The 19,572-nt window shown below is 43.7% G+C and overlaps 1 protein-coding gene across 1 annotated transcript in view; it reads left to right on the top strand.

The window, feature by feature from the left end:
• LOC117347433 (polymeric immunoglobulin receptor-like) overlaps window positions 1-19,572 on the top strand; it is a 41,949-nt gene that overhangs the window by 19,261 nt on the left and 3,116 nt on the right. Inside the window, exons 2-9 of the mRNA XM_033918378.1 lie at window positions 523-658; window positions 3,073-3,414; window positions 3,858-4,187; window positions 8,522-8,848; window positions 12,531-12,848; window positions 15,132-15,222; window positions 16,245-16,354; window positions 17,987-18,112. Coding sequence (XP_033774269.1) covers window positions 601-658; window positions 3,073-3,414; window positions 3,858-4,187; window positions 8,522-8,848; window positions 12,531-12,848; window positions 15,132-15,222; window positions 16,245-16,354; window positions 17,987-18,112 — 1,702 coding nt within the window. The 5' untranslated portion in view covers window positions 523-600. The remainder of the gene's footprint in view (window positions 1-522; window positions 659-3,072; window positions 3,415-3,857; window positions 4,188-8,521; window positions 8,849-12,530; window positions 12,849-15,131; window positions 15,223-16,244; window positions 16,355-17,986; window positions 18,113-19,572) is intronic.

The raw sequence follows: 19,572 nt of genomic DNA, 5'->3' as shown, positions 1-19,572 counted from the left end.
GATTATTTTTCTTAGGTTCTATTTATGAAAAATAATTCTAAGATCAACCACAATAAAATTTAAAATGAAGTTTTAAGTATAGATTTTAAGGTTTAAACCTATATTATAAAATTAAAAATATTAAAAAATTAAAAAGAATAATAAATTAAGAGATTCTACAAGTTCCAGGTTTTTCTGGCCTATGATTGGAGCATGGAGGGGGTAATACTACGCTGACAGTCTAGTCCATGATAGGACTTTGCGTAGGCTCCAATTCTGAGGCCTTTTCCTGGATTAATAAATACTTTTTGCTTGTATTTCTCGCATTTAGTGGGATATGGCCTCTTGTATGAGTAAATGACCAAATTAAGCCAAACAGGAACCTTTCCTGCCTGGTTAAATATTTTTAATATCAGCCCAGAATTCCACTACATTTTTATTCATTAATTAATGTATTTAAAAACCCCATTTAGAGACCATAATCCTGATCAAATCACCCTATGCCAAGGAAAGTTTGCATTTCATAGCATTCTTCTTTTCCAGGTTGCAGGACAAAAGAGAAGAGTTGTCTGTCATCACTGCTGTTTGCTCTGGCCTTAATGTGATGCTTATTTTGCTACGATGGCATCTCTCGAGCTTTTCTTCATTATAAGCCTGGCTCCACTACTACAAGGATGGGGTGAGTCTTCAAATAAGCCAGAATGACAAAAAGGGTAAACTTCTGAAAAACTCAGCTTTCAGCTTCAATTTCACACCATGCAAACAATCCAGTTTTCTCTAAACACCGATTCTGTAACCGGCGTTTTTAGGGAATCGGGTTAAATTAGACGCGGCCGCTATACTTATGGCAGCAAGGAATCTCCCTGCTGCAATATGTATAGCGGCCGCGGTTGTTGCAGCCGCCTGTCCCATCACCGACAGGAGAATGCCTAACTCCTCCTGTCGGAACCCCGAGCCCCCTCCCCCCAAACTCGTAATCGCCGACAGGCAATAAATGTGTACTGTATTCTTCATGGAAAAATAAGACATCCCCCTGAAAATAAGACCTTGTGCATATTTTGGAGTTTTTAAAAATATAAGACAGTGTCATATATTCGGGGAAACAGGGTAATGTACCTGAGGCAGTGGAGGATTAAGTGACTTTCCCAGGGTCATAAGGAGCAGCGTGGGTTTGAACCCACAACCGCAGGGTGTGAGGCTGTAGCTCCAACCACTATGCCACTCTCTTCCAGGGCCATTTGCTTGAAATGACTTAGGGACTGTCAACAACATTCCAAATTCCTACGTCCCATATAATTTTATGGCATTATAAAAAGAAAACAAACACAAAATGTCATATGTTCCTGTTTGTCGTCAATAGCTTGTGCTCTTTCAAAAGAATTGGGATCGCCTTAGTTTTCCTTTCTGGTGGGCGAGCTTATGCTTAACTTATAAGTAGGAGAAAATAAATGCTGACATGCTGGGGCATAATAAGATATTCAAATTGGTTTGGGATCCATTGACGTCTTTTGTAGATTTGCTATAGTTGTCCTTTACCTTTATTTTCCGTTGTTTTGCACCCACACATCCGGGGAGGGGGGGTATATCTTTTGTTCTGGTATTATTCCTGATGGTAATGATGGATGAGGGAGGGAATTTTTATCTTTTGTATAGATTCTGATTGTTTATAAGTGCTTATTTGATTATTATTATTTATATGTAAATTGTATTGCACTTTTTGTTGGCATTAAAAACTAAATAAAGTTTAAAAAAAGAAAAGAAAATGCCCCTATATATCACCTGAAGTTTCATCTGCAGAAGCAGACAGTAAGGGGGCCGGATTCTGCAACCAGTGCCGACGCTCCTACCTCACTCACCACGATAGCAGTTATTAGCGCAGGGAGCCGCGCTGCTCCCGACGCTCATAGAGCTCCTATGAACATCGGGAGCAGCGTGGAGCATTCGATGTGGCTCACTGCGCTAACAACCGCTACTTACAAAATAGATCAAGAAAAACAAGAAAATGTTCTTTCTGTGGGAGAAAATACCTCACTTCTATATTTGCAAAAATATTCCCAGGGCTTTAGGCTGCCCCTTCCCTTCTCCCTTCTCCCTTCTCCCCTCCAATCCATACACTTTCTCTCATCTATGAGATATTCAAGGGCAGAAGGAATCTCAGGTCTTTCCTGTTCCGTCGGTGCTATTTCTCATAACTGTGCCAACTAAGTTAAAACTGGTGCCATTTTCAAAATCCGCTGTGCAGTGTAATAACAGGTAGGTTGGCACCATTTTGTTATGCAGCAAAATGTCCAAAATGGCACTGGCTGATTGGGTGGCTCCATTGTGAGAAACAGCAATGTCAAGATAGGAGGGACTGGCGATTTCTCCTTTCTCATGAATATTCATAGATGAGAGTATAAGGCTAGATGGGGGACTCGATAAGCCTCCAGAGTTATCCAGATGCCAAGGGGGTTCTTTAGAATGAAAAATTGGAAAAATCACAAGAATCTTAATTACACATTCTGGTGGAATTCGTTAGGCCATATTTTTAAGATGGAAAGAGCAATAGCGGTACAAAAAGGGACATATAATAACTTTGTAAAGATATGGGGGCCATTGGAAAAGTATTGTGATGAATAGACATCATTTCTTTTCTGTTCCTTTTCTTTTTCATTCTTAGTTTTATCTAGCACACTCAAGGGGGAGGGTGGATTTGGCATGTAATTTAATACAATATGTTATAATATGTTGTATAATATAGTATATTCCATTTTAGTTGAGAATGTGTTGAAGGGTGGGTGGATGGGGATTTTACACTATTAGATTTTATGTGTTAGATATTATAGTGCTATATGGAAATTACTTTTATGATATATTTTTGTGCACTTATTGTTTGATTTGAAAATGAATAAAGATTTTTTTTTTTTTTTAAGAATGAAAAAGACACAGGGGACTTTTAGCAGTGACTAGCTTAAAATGTGTGTTTTTGAGCTCAGTTGAACTAGAGGACTTTATTAAAAGCTTCAGTTTCATTTCAACTGAAGATTATGTTGCAAAACTTGACTAATGGCCACCTCCTTCTTCTCATTTGCTCGGATTTGTGGTTCTGGCCAGAATCTGCTGATATTGCTGGACCAAAACAGGTGACCGGTATTCTCAACGGAGAGGTGACTATCCAATGCTTCTACTCTACTGTCACCAAGGCCAACAAGTATGACAGGAAGTTCCTGTGCAAGGAAACCGCCCATCAAAGGAGTTGCAGCACCATCATTTCTACGAACCGCTACGTCAGTCCAAATTTTGCAGGGAGAGCTACAATCCAGGATTCAACCGATAAAGGGGTCTTTATAGTACAGCTGAAAGCGCTAAAACATGAAGACCAAGGCAACCTCAAGTGTGGAATTGGTCTCAACAGTTTCGGCCTCTTTTCTTCGATATATTTAAGTGTTACTGAAGGTAACTTTTGCTTGTGGAATCTAAACCATGCCCCAGTTAACCTCTACTGCCTAATTCTCCATTCCCCCTCCCCTTACCTCCCACCTATACCTCCCCATTCTCTAAAAAAATACGTAGCAGAGAAACAAATGAACGTTTACACTGTTCCTCTGTGTTTTAAGAATTGGAGCTTTGCTTATAACCTATAAACGCCCAAACATAATTTGCTTTGTAGGGTTGCCATATGGCTCCAGATACAGGAGGATGGATTACGTCTACGACGTCCGGATTTTACTTCCATTGCTTTCACTAGACGTATAGCCAGATGTCTCAGTCTGTCCTCCTCACTTTCATTGAAAGCAATGGAAGTAAAACCCAGATGTCTTAATCCATCCTCCTTTTTCTAGAGCCATATGGCAACCCTAGACCTGACATTATTGTTAAATGATATCATTTTCCAATAGATTCAACCGTGCCTGAGGACGCTGACCTTATCTTTGGACAGCTGAAGTCAAGCGTGCTAATTACCTGCAAATTTGACGGGCAATTTTCATCTTCAAGAAAGTACTTGTGCAAAATTGGTCTACACAACTGTATGACAGTAATAGACAGCTATGGTGCGGTTGGTGAAGCTTACAAGGGAAGAACTATGCTCCACAATGATCTAAACCCAGCAACATTTAAAATCAGGCTGATTCACTTGAGGAAAGAGGATGCTGGGTACTATTCGTGTGGAATTGGCAATTATGGAGCACCTGGAGAATCCAAAGTGATTGACCTACGGATTTCTGAAGGTAAGAGCAAGATGGTGGGGAATCAGTGACCCAACCAGAGGCTTGAATCCCTCCTACTCCATCTAAAGCAGGAGAGCACATGTTCAGTCTAGAGAATGACACGGGGACAAATTTTTCCATGTCCCCACAGGAACTCAATTTCCCCATCCCGTCCCCATGAGTTTTGTCGCTGCCCCTGTTCCCGCCCCATTCCTGTAAGCTCTGCCTAAACTTATGATTTTAAAGTGTTTGAGGCTTGTGCAAATGAGGACGGAGCTTGCAGGAATGGGACAGGAAAAAAAACGTGTCGGGATGGGAAAATGAGTTCCCGCAGGGACGGGGGAAAAATTTGTCTCTGTGTCATTCTCTAATTCAGTCCTTGATAGGGTTACCATATGGCTCCAGAAAAAGGAGGACGGATTAAGACATCCAGGTTTTACTTCCATTGAACACAATCTGTCAATCTGTCTTCCTTTTTCTGGAGCCATATGAAAACCCTAGATAGGTCAGGTTTTCAAGTTATTCCTAATGAATAGGCATGAGAGACCTCTATATATGAATCTCTATTCATATACTTCTCCCTCCGTATTCTCGATTTCGCAGTTTCGATTATTCACGGTTTTTAGCTTGCTGGCTCCTCCCCCCCAAATTATATCAGCTTGCATTGAGAAATCGCTGATTCCAAGATTTTACAGAGAAATTAGCTGATTCCCAGCACTTTCTTCACCGTGTTTTGCCTCTCCTTCAGGAACAGGCCAGGTCTCCCACGCGATTTCACCATATTCACGATGGTTTTTAATAGAAAACATCGAATAACATATGAAAAAGTTATTCACGGTTTTTCTGTATTTGCGGTTCTGTTAATCCCCTATCAGCGAATACGGAAGGAGAAGTGTATTCTGAAAAGCTGGCCTGTTTGTGGCCCTTGAGGGCTGGTCCTTGTACTCCTGATCTAAAGCTTTTCAGGATATAATGCCCTGGTGAGGACATGCAGGTAATATTTATTGCCTTTTGTATCTGAATGTAACATGGTAAAATAGGATCTGCGTCCTGGATTCTTTAGGAAATGAATTAAAGGAGTCAAGACCTTTAGCCTTTCTTTGGCTTTTAAATTTTCTCAATTATGGAATGAACTCCCTTTAACCTTTCTAACTCTTCCGCAAATCATGAAAAACTTTTATGTGCTAAATATTTTGAAAATTAATCTCCTTGCAATTTGAGCATTGCTTTTAATTATTCTTAACTGAGTCGAGCTTCCTCTGGTTGATGACCTGGTATATAAAGCTAAGTTTTAGTTTCGCTTAAATGGCGCCCAAGCTCATTGAAAAACGCCATTTAAGCAACATTTTAAACTGATTTTCAAGGTACCTACTGGAGCCTAAAAAGGCGGTGCCAGAACCGTGCCTCAGTAGGCGTTTTACGGTGCCTGAGGCCACTGCAGGCGTGGCTAATGTCAGAGGCGGCGATAGGCCCTGTAAAACGCCTATGGAGGCGCGATTGACATCAAAAGTAGGCACCGGAAATGTAAGCCTGGAAACCCCTGGCCTACAGTTCTGGTGCCTACCTCTGCCGGAGCCGCGATTCTCTAACCGTCATCATCACGTGATTGACATGCGATTGGCGGCCACTTTTAAGGCTGCCACTGACAATGGCGCCAGTTAGAGAATTCAGGGTACACTGACGAAAGCGCGCAGGACTTTGGAGCACCAACATCTGAATGCAGGACCAATGCATGCCACCGGTTCCGCCGCTTTCATGTCTTAGCAGTAGCATTCGGGGGGGGGGGGGGTACCCCCCAGTACACTGAAAACTTCCGTTCTCTCACTGTTCGGGAGTTTTCAGTGAACTGGGGGGGTGTTCCCCCCCCCCCCACAGCGTGAGTGTGAGCAGTTCTAAGTGTAGTGGGAGGAGTTCTCCCACCCCCTCAAAACGCTAATAGCAAGGCGTGAAAGCGGTGGAACCGGCGGCATGCATTGGTCCTGCAGGCAGATGTCAGCGTACCAATGTCTGACGTGCTTTTGACGTGCCACCGAATTCAGGCCTATGCTCCTACCTTTGAAAGTTAATGCTCATAAATTGGTCTCTTTGAACATTTATTAGGGCCTAGGCCCTACCATGATTTCCCTATCCCCCCTCCCCCCAACATTTTGCTTCTCCAGAAGCAGCAGAGAGGGTGCAGAGCCTGTCTGTGGGGATGGCGGCAGTAATGCTTCGTGGATGAAGAGAAAACAATGCAAGAAAACACCTCAGACAGAGAGGTTTAAGGGTCAGAGCTGCCAAGTTACCCAGTTCCAGGAGGAAGATTTCTGTAACCCTGTCCTGCTGCATTATGGGACATGAAGTGCTGCTTTCACTGGGTGATATCACTGAATTGTGAGGTAAGTTCAACCACTGGCATGGCCAAAAAGTTTCCCTCCAGGAGCTGGGTAACTTGGTAGCTCTTCAGCAGAGAGTCAAGAACCAGCTAAGTCATTGCCAAGGGATGATGCGTCCCAGGTATATATTTACAAAGTTTTACCTGTGAGAAAAGCTTCTCAAACGGAAGCAACAAAATTTTTTTTTAATTCATTTTCTTCTTTTTTTTAAATTGAATTGTAGTTCTGCCCTTTTTTATCATGTGTACCAATTAGTCTGTAAGTCCGTCGGTCTAACCCAGTATTTTAAAATTTAAATGGAATATTTAACGACATGCCTATATTTTTTATTAAAATTGTGTCTCGCTTAGTAAATTTAAATAAGTGACTCATTAAAACAAAATAAAACTTGAAACCATTAATTTTCAAAACTAATACAAAGTGCCAGGAATTATACAGACATTAATAATCAACATAAGCACTTAAATTCCATCAATAACAATGCGGAAGAAAAATATCCCTCCCCTCCCATCCAACAATTTCATCAAGAATTAAACCAAAAAGATATCCCCCACCTTGTCCTGGATATGTATAAAAATAAACAAAAAGGATTTAGACAGAGAGAAGGCTGTATTAGGACAGTGTTCAAAGGAATCTGTCCAGGAAGCATAATAGCCAGTTGGGTCAATTCCCTTCCTTTGGTACGCACACAGGTACATTTCTAGCCGTGGACGTCCTCTACTCAAGTGCAGGCATCCTCTCAGGCACTGCTCCCACCTCCACACCATCACTGCTGTCAGACCCTTCACATTCTTCTTAATTCCGACTCCCTTCAAAAATCCCATTCCCCCCGAATATCCACTGGTTACACAGCTTTATCCAAAACCCCATGTATAGGGTTTGGAAAATCCGGATCACTAGACCTGCCCAGTTCCATCCATCCCCGTCCCATTACGCCCTAATCCCACCCTAGCCCCGCCCCCCCCACTGCCCGCTCTCGTCGATTGAAGTCCATTACTCACCGCATATCTCTGAGCGGGCACAAGGCCAAGTGCCAAAGATTGGAAGGACAAAGCCTCAGAGACCCATCACTATCCTGCAGAGATTGGGCAGTGCAGAAACAGGGATCAAGTGAACGTCATCGGCATAAAAATCTTCCCAATTACTAAACGCACTGCCTTGTGCAATGCAATGAATATGGAGAGGGCACTTCAACGCCACTTACATGCTATTCAAACACCATATAGGTGTGCCCATAGGCTGATCTTCTGTCGACTGAGTTTGTATGAGTTGAAGATCTCATGGGTACTTTAAACATTAGGTGGTTTCCAAGTAGAGAATGACATGGGGACAGATTTGTCCTCATCCCCGCAGGAACTCAATTTCCACATTCCATCCCTGCAAGTTTTATCGCTGTCCCTGTCCCTGTCTCTGCACCATTCCTGTAAGCTCTGCCTTAACTGCACAAGCCTTGAAAACTTATGATTTTAATGTGTTTAAGGCTTGTGCAGATGAGGACGGAGCTCAGGCATTGGTGGAATGAGGCATTATGACATCACAATCTCAGCTCTAGAATGTTGCTACTTAGGATTTTAAAGGGTCTGAGGCTTGTGCAGATGAGGACGGAGCTTGCACAGGAAAAGAACTCGCCGGGACGTGAAAATGAGTTCCCTCAGGGAAGGGGAAAAATTTGTCCCCATGTCATTCTCTATTTTACAGTTCTGTGCATTGTGACATTGGTCCTACCTGCTCCATAGGCTGTTATGCAACTATCCTAACTCTGAACTAGAACTTCACAAGGCACTCACAAGCCTTCGGTATAATAGGAATGTCCTTCACACTCATGCCATGCGTTGACACCATTACGTCAGGACAGTTTTGCTTGCTTTTGCCATTGTGACATTGTGATTTCCAGTTTGCCTTTCCTGCTCTGGGGACCCAGAAGCCGTATCTGCGCTCCAGTCCTTTGAAAGCATGATGCGCTGTTTTGTACTCCACTAGAGACGGATATCGCCAACACGCAGAAAGTTCTGACCGCAGCTGTGGGAGGCTCAATCAGTGCAGAGTGCCATTACACACCAAACGTGACCTATGAGAGAAAACACTGGTGCAAGTGGAGGGAACATGGCTGCACCGACTTAATGGACACGAACGGATTTATAAAGGATGCCTTTGAAGGGAGAATCATGATATACGACAGCCCGGAGAATGGTACTTTCACTGTCCTCATGAACCAGCTGAAAAAAGAGGATGAGGGATGGTACTGGTGCGGCACCAGTGATGGCACCACTGACTACACTACCACTGTCCAAGTGAAAATTACAGAAGGTAAGGAGTTCTAATCTATGCGTCATACATTGTCTAAATAGGTTCTAGGCCACTTACAGTACTTTTGTTTTCTTTAATAATTTATAGTCCACATATTCTACAAATGATTCAGGTACTCGAGCATGGCGGGTTCCCACTCTATCTAATGTACCTGGGGCAATGGGGATTCAGTGTTTCGAACCCACAATTTCAGGGGGCCGAGGCTGTAGCTCTAACCACTGCACCACATACTCTTAGTGCGGAAGAGATCCATTGCCAAACAGTCTGAGAAACGCTACAATACAAGATGAGATCAAACTAGTTCAAATCTTAGAAAAAATTTGCTTCATAGCTTTAAGAACCTAAGAAGAGCCTTAGTGGGTCAGACCAATGGTCCATCAAGCCCAGTAGCCCGTTCTCACGGTGGCCAATCCAGGTCACTGGTACCTGGCCATAACCCAAGGACTAGCAAGATTCTAAATAGAATCCCCAAAGAGTAACAAGATTCCGGAATCTCCAGAGTAGCAACATTCCATGCTACCGATCCAGGGCACGCAGTGGCTTCCCCCATGTCTTTCTCAATGACAGACTATGGATTATTCCAGTGGTTTCCAACCCTGCCCTGGGGGACCAGCAGCCAGTCGGGTTTTCAGGATATCCCTAATGAATATGCATGAGACAGATTTGCATATAATGGAAGTGACAGGTATGCAGATTTCTCATGCATATTCATTAGGGATATCCTGACAACCCGACTGGCTGCTGGTCCCCCAAGACAGGGTTGGAAACCACTGGATTATTCTCTCATAGCTGTGCATCAACAAGAACTGATTTATTATCGGGAAAGAAATGTTGCTTTTCAATCTATTCAAAAAAATCTCTTGTGTATGAAGTCTTGACACAAAGAGGCTCATTTTCAAAGCACTGGACAACCTTTTGGCTTTCCTGGGCCGCATTGGCCGAAAAAAAGTTTCTGGGGCCGCACAAAACATTGCAGCAAGACAGATGAGGGAGCCGGCAAGACGGTAAACACCTGAGGGCAGCAGAGGAAAACACTGCATCGCCCTCGACCGGGGCCACACTTAATACTTCCCGGGGTCGCATGTGGCCCTCATGCCGCAGGTTGAACACCCCTGACTTAGAACAATGTATCGCTAACAGTGGGCCACAGCAGATTTCAGATATGCCCCGACGAGACGCCAGTAAGGAGGAAAGGCGCTGGCTGACTGCTTATAGGACGACTCTCCTCCTCTCCCTGCACCTCCCTCCCCCCCACCGGCGAAGGGACAGGTTCAGGGGTGCAGCCGGATGGCCTCTCCATGCTTGCGTGGACATCAACGTGATGACATCATGCATGCATGTGACATCATCACGGTGACATCCACACACTTTCAGGTGCCTTCCGGCCGGGGCACTGGCTTTAATGTGCCGCCGGCTGAAAAGTTTGCCGGACACTGACTTAGACACACAAAGTACCGTAGAAACCTCATGGTACGTCGTGCTTTGAAAATGAGCCTCATGGTCTCTTGCATTCTATTTCTCATAAATACTCAGACCTTGCAACTACACTTCTCCCTCCGTATTCAAGGTTTCAGTATTCGCGGTTTTGATTATTCACGGTTTTTAGCTTGCTGGCTCCTCCCCCCATTACAGCAGCTTGCTTAGAGAAATCGCTGATTCCAAGCGTTTACAGAGCAAATCCCTGATTCCCACCGTGTTTTGCCTCTCCTTCAGGAACAGGCCAGGTCTCCCACCATGTTATTCGCGGTTTCACCATATTCACGATGGTTTTTAATAGAAAACAGCAAATAACATATAAAACAGTTATTTGCGTTTTTTCAGTATTTGTGGATCCGGAGGGAGAAGTGTATTCAAATGCTGCCTGATAGTTAAAGTGATTTACGTGGTCAGGAGAGGCTTCTCCCTGCTTAAAAATCGCTCTTGGAACCGCCCAACCTCTGATATTCAGCAATACTTAATGGGCAATACCTCTGAATATTGGCTCTGAGCGCAGTGGCCTAGTGAGGGTGAGAGGTGCCCCTCTCCCATCCCCGACCTCCACATGCTTCTTCCACGCCCCCTCCTACCGCGCTTGCAACGCTTCCCTTCCTCCATACCTCTGTGATGTTCCTGGCGCGAACAGCGACCCCCATGCTGCCGTCAGCTCTTCCTCTGACATCACTTCCTAGGCATGGGTCCAGGAAGTGACATCAGAGGAAGAGCCGATGCTTGTGCGATGCCGCAACAGTGGCTTGGGGATTGCTGGTTGCACCAGGAACATTACAGAGGCCTTGCTTTTAGTATCTAATGCAGGGGTGAGCAACTCCGGTCCTTGAGGGCCAGAATCCAGTCGGGTTTTCAGGATTTCCCCAATGAATATGTGTGAGATCTATTTGCATACAGTGCTTTCAATGCATATTCATTGGGGAAATCCTGAAATCACGACTAGATTCTGGCCCTCAAGGACCAGAGTTGCCCACCCCTGATCTAATGTTAGATATTTAAAACCTCAAGAATTAATAAGAATAGCACTTAGCTTGCTTCCAATGGAACTTAGGCCAGTCCGTTTCACTTCAGGACGGCTTCTTCGGGGGTTGTGCTTATTCGATGTTGCAAGCTGGACTCTGCGTATTCAATCGGTATATTAATTTTTAGTGCACTCTGTATACTGCCCTTTCACATTCAGTCGGCTTTTCCGTGATTTGGCTGACATTAAATCAAGAAAGAATTTTTGACAATCATATTGACACTGCCTTTAATAACTACAACAGTTAATGTTTTCCAGTGCGCATAAATTAGTTTTGATTAACACGATAAAAAAAGAAAAAAAGTAAACCCGGTTTTTGGACCAATCATGATGTTCGTAGCCCCATTAAAGTGTTTTTGCATATAGCACTTCAAACACTTGGGCGTCTTGAGGTATTTTCTGGGATAGCTCTGGTATATAAGTAATATCAGAAGCAATAATAACAGATAATATCTTATCTGATATTTATTGGTCTTTTGGACATTCTTGGATTATAGATAGGTTCCACCAGTTTTTTTAGTTATTCTATGTTAGCATGGCAAAGATTTTATTATACATGGGCGTGTGTGGAACAGTGGTTAGAGTTACAGCCTCAGTACCCTGAAGTTGTGGGTTCAAATCCCACACTGCTACTTGTGACCCTGGACAAGTCACTTAATCCCAGTTTTCCCAGGTACATTAGATAGAGTGGGAGCCCACCAGCACAGTTAGGGGAAAATGCTTGAGCACCTGAATCATTTGTAATCCACATAGAGTTGTAAAATATGCTTTATTTAAATAAATAATACATGTAGCTATGTTTTGCGATGTTATGTTTAACCGTGCTTTGTTAACTGTGTTTTGCCATCTCTGTCAGACAATGTCCTGCCATGCCATGTTTGCCATCAGCTTGTACAAATACACTTTAAGATATATATGTAAACTTGTAACCCGTTCTGACCTCTCCCAGGAGGACGGGATATAAAACCAGCCAAATAAATAAATAAATAAATGTGACAACTTCCAGCACTGGTTCTGATCAGGCCAGAAATACAGAGGACCAGAAGGGAATCTGGGGTGGGGGATCAGAGAACCAAAAAGACAAAGCTCTTGTTCTGAAAGCAGACTGTGTTGGGGTTTTTTTTTTTTTTGGTATGTCTGGTCAATCACATGTGATCTTGTCTTCTCCAAAACTAGGGCAACCGGGCTTAAATGGTTCAAAAACTGTGATTGTGCCGGCTGGCAAGTCGGTAAAACTACCGTGCTACTACCCCTGCAAGTATAGCCGGTATCAGAAATATTGGTGTAAGTGGGAGAATTCTATCTGTACACCTGTGGCCTCATCAGAAGACGACGAAAGTGGGCTTTCAGTCAACTGTGACAAGGAACAGAGAGTTCTCACCCTCTCAATAGACCAGATCAAACCCAAAGATGAAGGGTGGTACTGGTGTGGCGTCAAGCAGGCTGGTCGCTATGGAGAAACGTTGGCAGTGCTGGTGAAAATAGGCCATGAAGGTAGGCCATTCTTCTTGTGTCAAACGGTGAACTACAATACCTGAGGGCTGGCGTATGGGATGAGATCGTAATGTACTGTTGTGTTTATTTTCATTGAAACTGATATTTTCTCACAGTGGAATGATGATAAATCAAGGTTTAGTTAAAAAAAAAAAATAATAATCCACATCCAAGTGCTTAAAGTTAAGTCACATGCAATGGCAGAAGATCAAATTAGGAATCCCCAAGTGAAATGGCTAAAAGGGCTCCCAGAATGTGAGTGTGATCCATGTCCAAAGCTCCAGGTGTGACTATAAATGAACCCTCTTCTTCCCTCGACCTCTCAACATGGCAGGAGCTGCTTGGGTGGAATTTACATCACAGGTCACATGGCTCAGTGGGGATGAGCCAGCATGGATTTAGCAAAAGGAAATCTTGCCTTACCAATCTGTTAGATTATTTGGAAGGTGTTAATAAATACATGGGTACAGTTGAGCTGGTTGCTATAGTGGCTAAAGATTTTCAGAAGGCTTTTGAGAACATCCCTCCTAAGAGACTCTTGAGTAAATTAAAAAGCATGTCCTTATTGGTAGTACTGTGAGACTACCACTAGAGATCACCAGCACCATTTTGGATTGTGGTACCAGTGAAGGCAGGAGCAACTGGGCATCTTTCCTGACTTGACCATTACCCACCAACATTTCATCTGCAATAGGCTGGGAGCAGAATGGGACAATTCATCGCGGCCATTTCATCACGGGACATTTCAACATGGCTGCAATGAAACGGCTGCAATGAATTGTCCTCTCTATGGTCAATCGCGATCAATCATGCCTGCCTTTCCTCTCTCCTCCCCCCCTCGCCAGTGCCTCTCCTCCTCTCTGACCCCTCTTCAATCATGCCTGCCTCTCCTCTTTTCTACCCCCTTTCCCCGCTAGTGCTTCTCCTCCTCTATGTCGCCCCTGCATACCTCTTGAAAATTTGCTGATGCATCTTCCATCCCCTGCTTGGTGGCCTTGGCTCCCTTTTGACATCACTTCCTCTGACACCATGGGAGCAGGACATGATGTCAGAGGTGAGATGAGAATGGTTCAAGCATGGGCTGGAAGATGCTACTCGCACTGGCAAACTTTTCAAGAGGTATGCAGGCCAGGGAGTGCTCCTACCTTGGGGGGATGCAGGGGGTGGTATGTGGGCCAGGGAAGCACTCCTACCTTGGGGGGGGGGTGGCTCTTATTTTAAGGGGTGCTAGGGGTGCTACTACTTTGGAGGATGGGGGGCCATAGCCTCCCCACAAGAGCTCACGCTGCCATGGATGATTCATTGAAACAAACATGCTGAATTGGCCGCGATGAATTTGTTACAATGAATCATTCTGGACCTACTGGGAGGGGGGCTTATAGAATGCTAGAGGAAGGATTGAGGTGGGGGGTTCAGGCCTCAGGGAGGTGGTTCATGGCGGGATCTATCACTAAGGGGGCTAGTCAGATTGGGGGGGACTGTTCTGGGGTCACTTTGAGGGGTGGGATTGGTAATGGTGCCCTAGAGGGGCATTTTGTTAGGGGGGGGGGTGTTGAGCCCCATTGCACTGGTGTGATGGACTAATGCAGCATGCAAGACACCAAAGTTGTTGACTGGGATTGGTAGCATGCAATGCTGCTACTCTTTGGGTTTCTTCCAGGATACTGGGCTTGATGGACCTTTGGTATGTCCCAGTAAGGCCACTCTTATGTTTCTATGACCTCCTGTTTTAAATCAAGATGAGGTAAAAGCTCACCCTTTACCACATCTTGATAAGTTTCCCCTTCAATGTTCTTAAGTTTTATGAATTTATTTATTTATTGCATTTATGAATCACTCTGTCAAATAACAGCTGTCAGATAATCGATAATGGTACTTAAGAAGATAATAAGAAATGCCGCTGCTGGGTCAGTCCAGTGGTCCATCGTGCCCAGCAGTCCGCTCCCACGGTGGCCCTTGGGTCAAAGACCAGTGCCCTGACTGAGATTAGCCCTATCTACGTACGTTCTGGTTCAGCAGGATATAGATGTGGTAGGGTTTTTGCCCAAGGTTAAAGAAATGCAGTCCCATTGCATGCTGGGACTTGTAGTTCTGATTTCACCATTGCATTTCCTAAGCAAAGGAAGACCACAAGTCCTTAATGCAATGGGGTAAAACCAGGACCGAATCAACCCTTTTGAAATAGGCATTTCCACCAAGAGGGGCAGCAGGTTAACCTTTAGTCTCGCCATTTTCTTTCATGACTTTATCTGAAGATATTGCCAAATATTTGTTTTTCCTCAGCTGTGCCACAGGACGGGACACGATCTAAAAGCATCCCTGGGAACAGAGCAGCAGACCAGAATGACTGGCAACAAGAAGCACCTACATCAAGGTCAGATCTCAATAAGAACATAAGAATCGCCGTACTGGGACAGACCGAAGGTCCATCAAGCCCAGTGTCCTGTTTCCACCAGTGGCCAACCCAGGTCCCAAGTACCAGACAGAAACCCAGAGTTGCAACATTCCAGAGCTGAGATTGTGATGTCATAAAGCCTCATTCCACCAATGCCTAAGAGCCAAACTCATCCATGATGTTACAATGGCTTCATAGTCCTATACTTGGCTAACATAAGAGCTTCCATACTGGGACAGACCGAAGGTCCATCAAGCCCAGTATCCTGTTTCCAATAGTGGCCAACCTAGGTCCCAAGTATCTGGCAGAAACCCAAAGAGTAGTAACATTCCAGAGCTGAGATTGTGATGTCATAAAGCCTCATTCCCCAATGCCTAAGAGCCAACCTCATCAGTGATGTTGCAATGGTTTGATTGTCCTATAATTGGCTCATATAAAAACATAAGACTTACTATACTGGGACAGACCAAAGGTCCTGTTTACAACAGTGGCCAACCCAGGTCCCAAGTACCTAGCTAGATCCCAAGTAGCAAAACATTCTACGCTGCTTTTCCTAGGAATAAGCAGTGGAATTCCCCAAGCCACCTCAATAATAGCGTATGGACTTCTATTGTAGGAAATTGTCCAAACCATTTTTAAACCACAGTTTAATTACACATTGTGTGAAGAGATATTTTATCCAGTTTGTTTTAAATCTACTACTTAGTAGCTTCATCGCATGCCCCCTAGTCCTAGTATTTTTGGAAAGAGTGACCAAGTGAGTCACATCTACTCCTTCCACTTCACTCAGTATTTTCTAGACCTCTATCATATCACCCTTGAGCCTGCTCTTCTCCAAGCTGAAGAGCCCTAGCCGCTGTACCCTTTCCTCATAGGGAAGTCGTCCATCTGACTTTAACCCTCCACTGTCTGATGAATGATTCCCCAGTCATTGATACAGATAAGATTCCAGGGATTTGATCATTGTTACCGCCTCAGGAAATGTCCTGTTATCTTTGCAGCCATTCGGAGCTTCGGTCCCAACTGGTGCTCTCAATTGTCCTGCCAATCTGTGCTGTGATCCTATTGGCTGCAGCGGTTTTCCTCTTCATTAGGTTGAAAAAGAATTCGGGTAAGTGCAGACCCTGATGTCAAAAGCATGAAGAGACTAGATGGGAACTATCAGGAATCAGAAGCTCAGCACCTACAAATCTGCAGCGTTTACTCACTTATTAGAACAGTCACGTGTCAGATGATGCTTTGTGCTAGACTCCGCCAGTAAAAATTGGAAACACACCTTAGCATCAGTTCTATGAAGCCGTTTTCCCATGTGAATTATTTATTTAGTCAATTTTCTCTACTGTTCTCCCAGGGAGCTCAGAATGGTTTACATGAATTTATTCAGGTACTCAAGCATTTTTCCCTGTCCTGGTGGGCTCACAATCTATCTAATGTACCTGGGGCAATGGGTGGGGGGGGGGGGGTTGAACCTACAACCTCAGGGTGCTGAGGCTGTAGCTTCAACCACTGCACCACTCTAGAAATTAAAATTTAGCAAAAGCAGTGGTGTACCTAGCATATGTGACACCTGGGGCCCATCATTTTTTTGGTACCCCCCCCCACATCTGTACAAAAAACATAATTTTTAGTAACAAGCCACATGTCACACATGAGTACCTAGGAAAAGGCAGCATCTTACATACTGCAGTGAACAGTACAACATCAATACACCCATTGTAAAACTAAACAAGCCAGACTAGTACAGATCAATCCTACACTGTCAATCCTAACAGAAAACCATGTCTTTTGAACACACAGAACACAGAAAACACCTTCGCCTAGTATGGAATATGTCATCACAAACTAACCCCTCCCCCTTTTACAAAACTAGTGTGGATTTTAGCCACGGTGGTAACAGCTCTGACGCTCATAGAATTCTGAGCATCAGAGCTGCTACCACCACGGCTGGCGCTAAAAAACGCTCCACAGTTTTGTAAAAGGGGGGATAAAATAGAAATACATAGACAAAGGTTAAACTGAACCAGCAAGAAGCTGGACTCTGCATACAATGCAACACCACAAAAACAGTGACACATGTCTCCTAAAGCAATAAATAAATAGAAAATTTTTGTTCTACCTTTGTCTTCTCTGGTTTCTGCTTTCCTCATCTTCTTGTTAGTCTCTTCCTTCCATCCACTGTCTGCCATCTCTCTGCTCCTATATGGCATCTTCTCTCCTTCTATGCCCCTTCCAGAAACTGTATGCCTCCCCCTTCCATCTCTCCTTTCACCCCCATTGGTCTGGCATCTCTCTCCTCTCCTTCCCTCTCCCACACCTCTCTTCTGCAATCCCTTTCTTCCCTCATTTTCCTTTTCAATTTATTTTTTGCATCCATCTAGATTACATTCTTACTACATGCAAACATCTAAAAAAATATAAAAAGTTGTACAAGATCCATCATATCCACAGAGCTAAATCATTACAGTATGTGTCACCAGCTGATATATTATGAGCCCTTTTATGTATGTCTGTGACCTCATGTGTAAAAATGACTTTATAAAATTATTCTCCAAATGAGAAAATCTTTTTGGTATGTTCAGCCTGTGTCAGAAAAAGGCTTCAATAATAAGAAACACTATTATATTTTCCAAGTCAAAATTTTGTGTGAAAATCACTAAAAGTTAAGACCAACGTGTAAGAGAAAAAGTGCCTTTATATTTTCTAAGTTCTTTAATTTTGCACTTTTTTTTTTTTTTTTTTACAGATTTGGTTTCTGTTGGGAGTTACAGAACTGACATCAGCCTGGCAGATCTGGACAATTCGCAACGTGCTGGGAAGGATAATATAGACATTGAACATACCCAAGAAACCGAAATGGCTTCCACCAAAGGTCGGGTCACAGGAAACAGATAAAAATGCATTTCAGAGATCAGTTAAGACAGCATGAAACACAAAAACTGAAACATAAAAGCAAGAAATGAGTAAATGAGTAAAGAAACAAAAAATACCCCCAAGTACTGTATTAGAGAACACCTTATTTAACAGAAAACATGTTGAAGGGGAAACAGTAGCCTTGGTTATTACTTATACCATCCAGAGGGGGCGCCATGCTAGTCTGTAGCAGCAAAAATAACAAAAAGGCAGGTGTCACCTTAATTTAGACTAAACTGATTGATTGACATATAGGTTTTTGAGGATAAGATCCATTTCATCAAATAAGAACATAAGAATAGCCTTACTGGGTCAGACCAATGGTCCATCAAACCCAGTAGCCCGTTCTCACGGTGGCCAATCCAATTCCCTAATACCTAGCCAAAACCCAAGGAGCAGCAATATTCCAAACAGAATCTCAAAGAACAGCAGCATTCTAGAATCCAACATAGTAGCAACATCCTAGAATCCCAGAGAGTAACAAGATTCTGGAATCCCCAGAGTAGCATCATTCCACGTGAAATCTCCAAAGAGTAGCAACATTCCATGCTATCGATCCAGGGCAAGCAGTGGCTTCCCCCATAACTTTCTCAATAACAGACTATAAGACCATAAGAATAGCCTTACTGGGTCAGACTAGTTGTCCATCAAGCCCATTAACCCATTATGGCCAATCCAGGTCCATAATAGCAACATTCCATGTGAAATCTCCAAAGAGTAGCAACATTCTGTGCTACCGATCCAGGGTAAGCAGTGGCTTCCCCCTTGTCTTTCTCAATAACAGACTATAAGAACATAAGAATAGCTTTACTGGGTCAGACCAATGGTCCATCAAGCCTAGTAGTCTGTTCTCATGGTGGCCAATCCAGGTCCCTAGTACCTGGCCAAAACCCATAGAGTAGCAAGATTCCAGATAGAATCTCAAAGAGTAAGCAAGATTCCACAACCCTAAATAGTAGCAACATTCCATGTTACCGATCCAGGGCAAGCAATGACCTCCCCCATGTCTTTCTCAATAACAGACTATAAGAACATAAGAATAGCCTTACTGGGTCAGACCGATAGTCCATCGAGCCCAGTAGCCCGTTCTCATGGTGACCAATGAGGTTGATGGATTTCCATTTCTTGTGACCGGTCTAGTATCTGCCATGAGGATGAAAATTTCCGGGGGGGGGGGGGGCAGGGGTTTGGAGATCATGTTACTCTATAGGCTGGTGGCACATTACAGACAAACCATGAGATTTCAAGAATAAGAATCCACTTTGCCAGATGCATAATCGAGTCCCCTGTGTGGAGCTCAGGAGCAGATCATAAGTCATTTGCAAGGGTAACCTGGATAGGAAGTTAACGGTTCTCTTTCAGTGAACTGTGTAGAGTGTGAGTGAAGAAAATACAGTGGAATTTGCATTACTTCTATGT

The sequence above is a fragment of the Geotrypetes seraphini genome, chromosome 13, assembly GCF_902459505.1.
Source record: "Geotrypetes seraphini chromosome 13, aGeoSer1.1, whole genome shotgun sequence".
Taxonomy (NCBI): Eukaryota; Metazoa; Chordata; class Amphibia; order Gymnophiona; family Dermophiidae; genus Geotrypetes; species Geotrypetes seraphini.
Note: the sequence above shows the minus strand (reverse complement) of the source record. Positions and strands in the feature narration are given on the sequence as shown.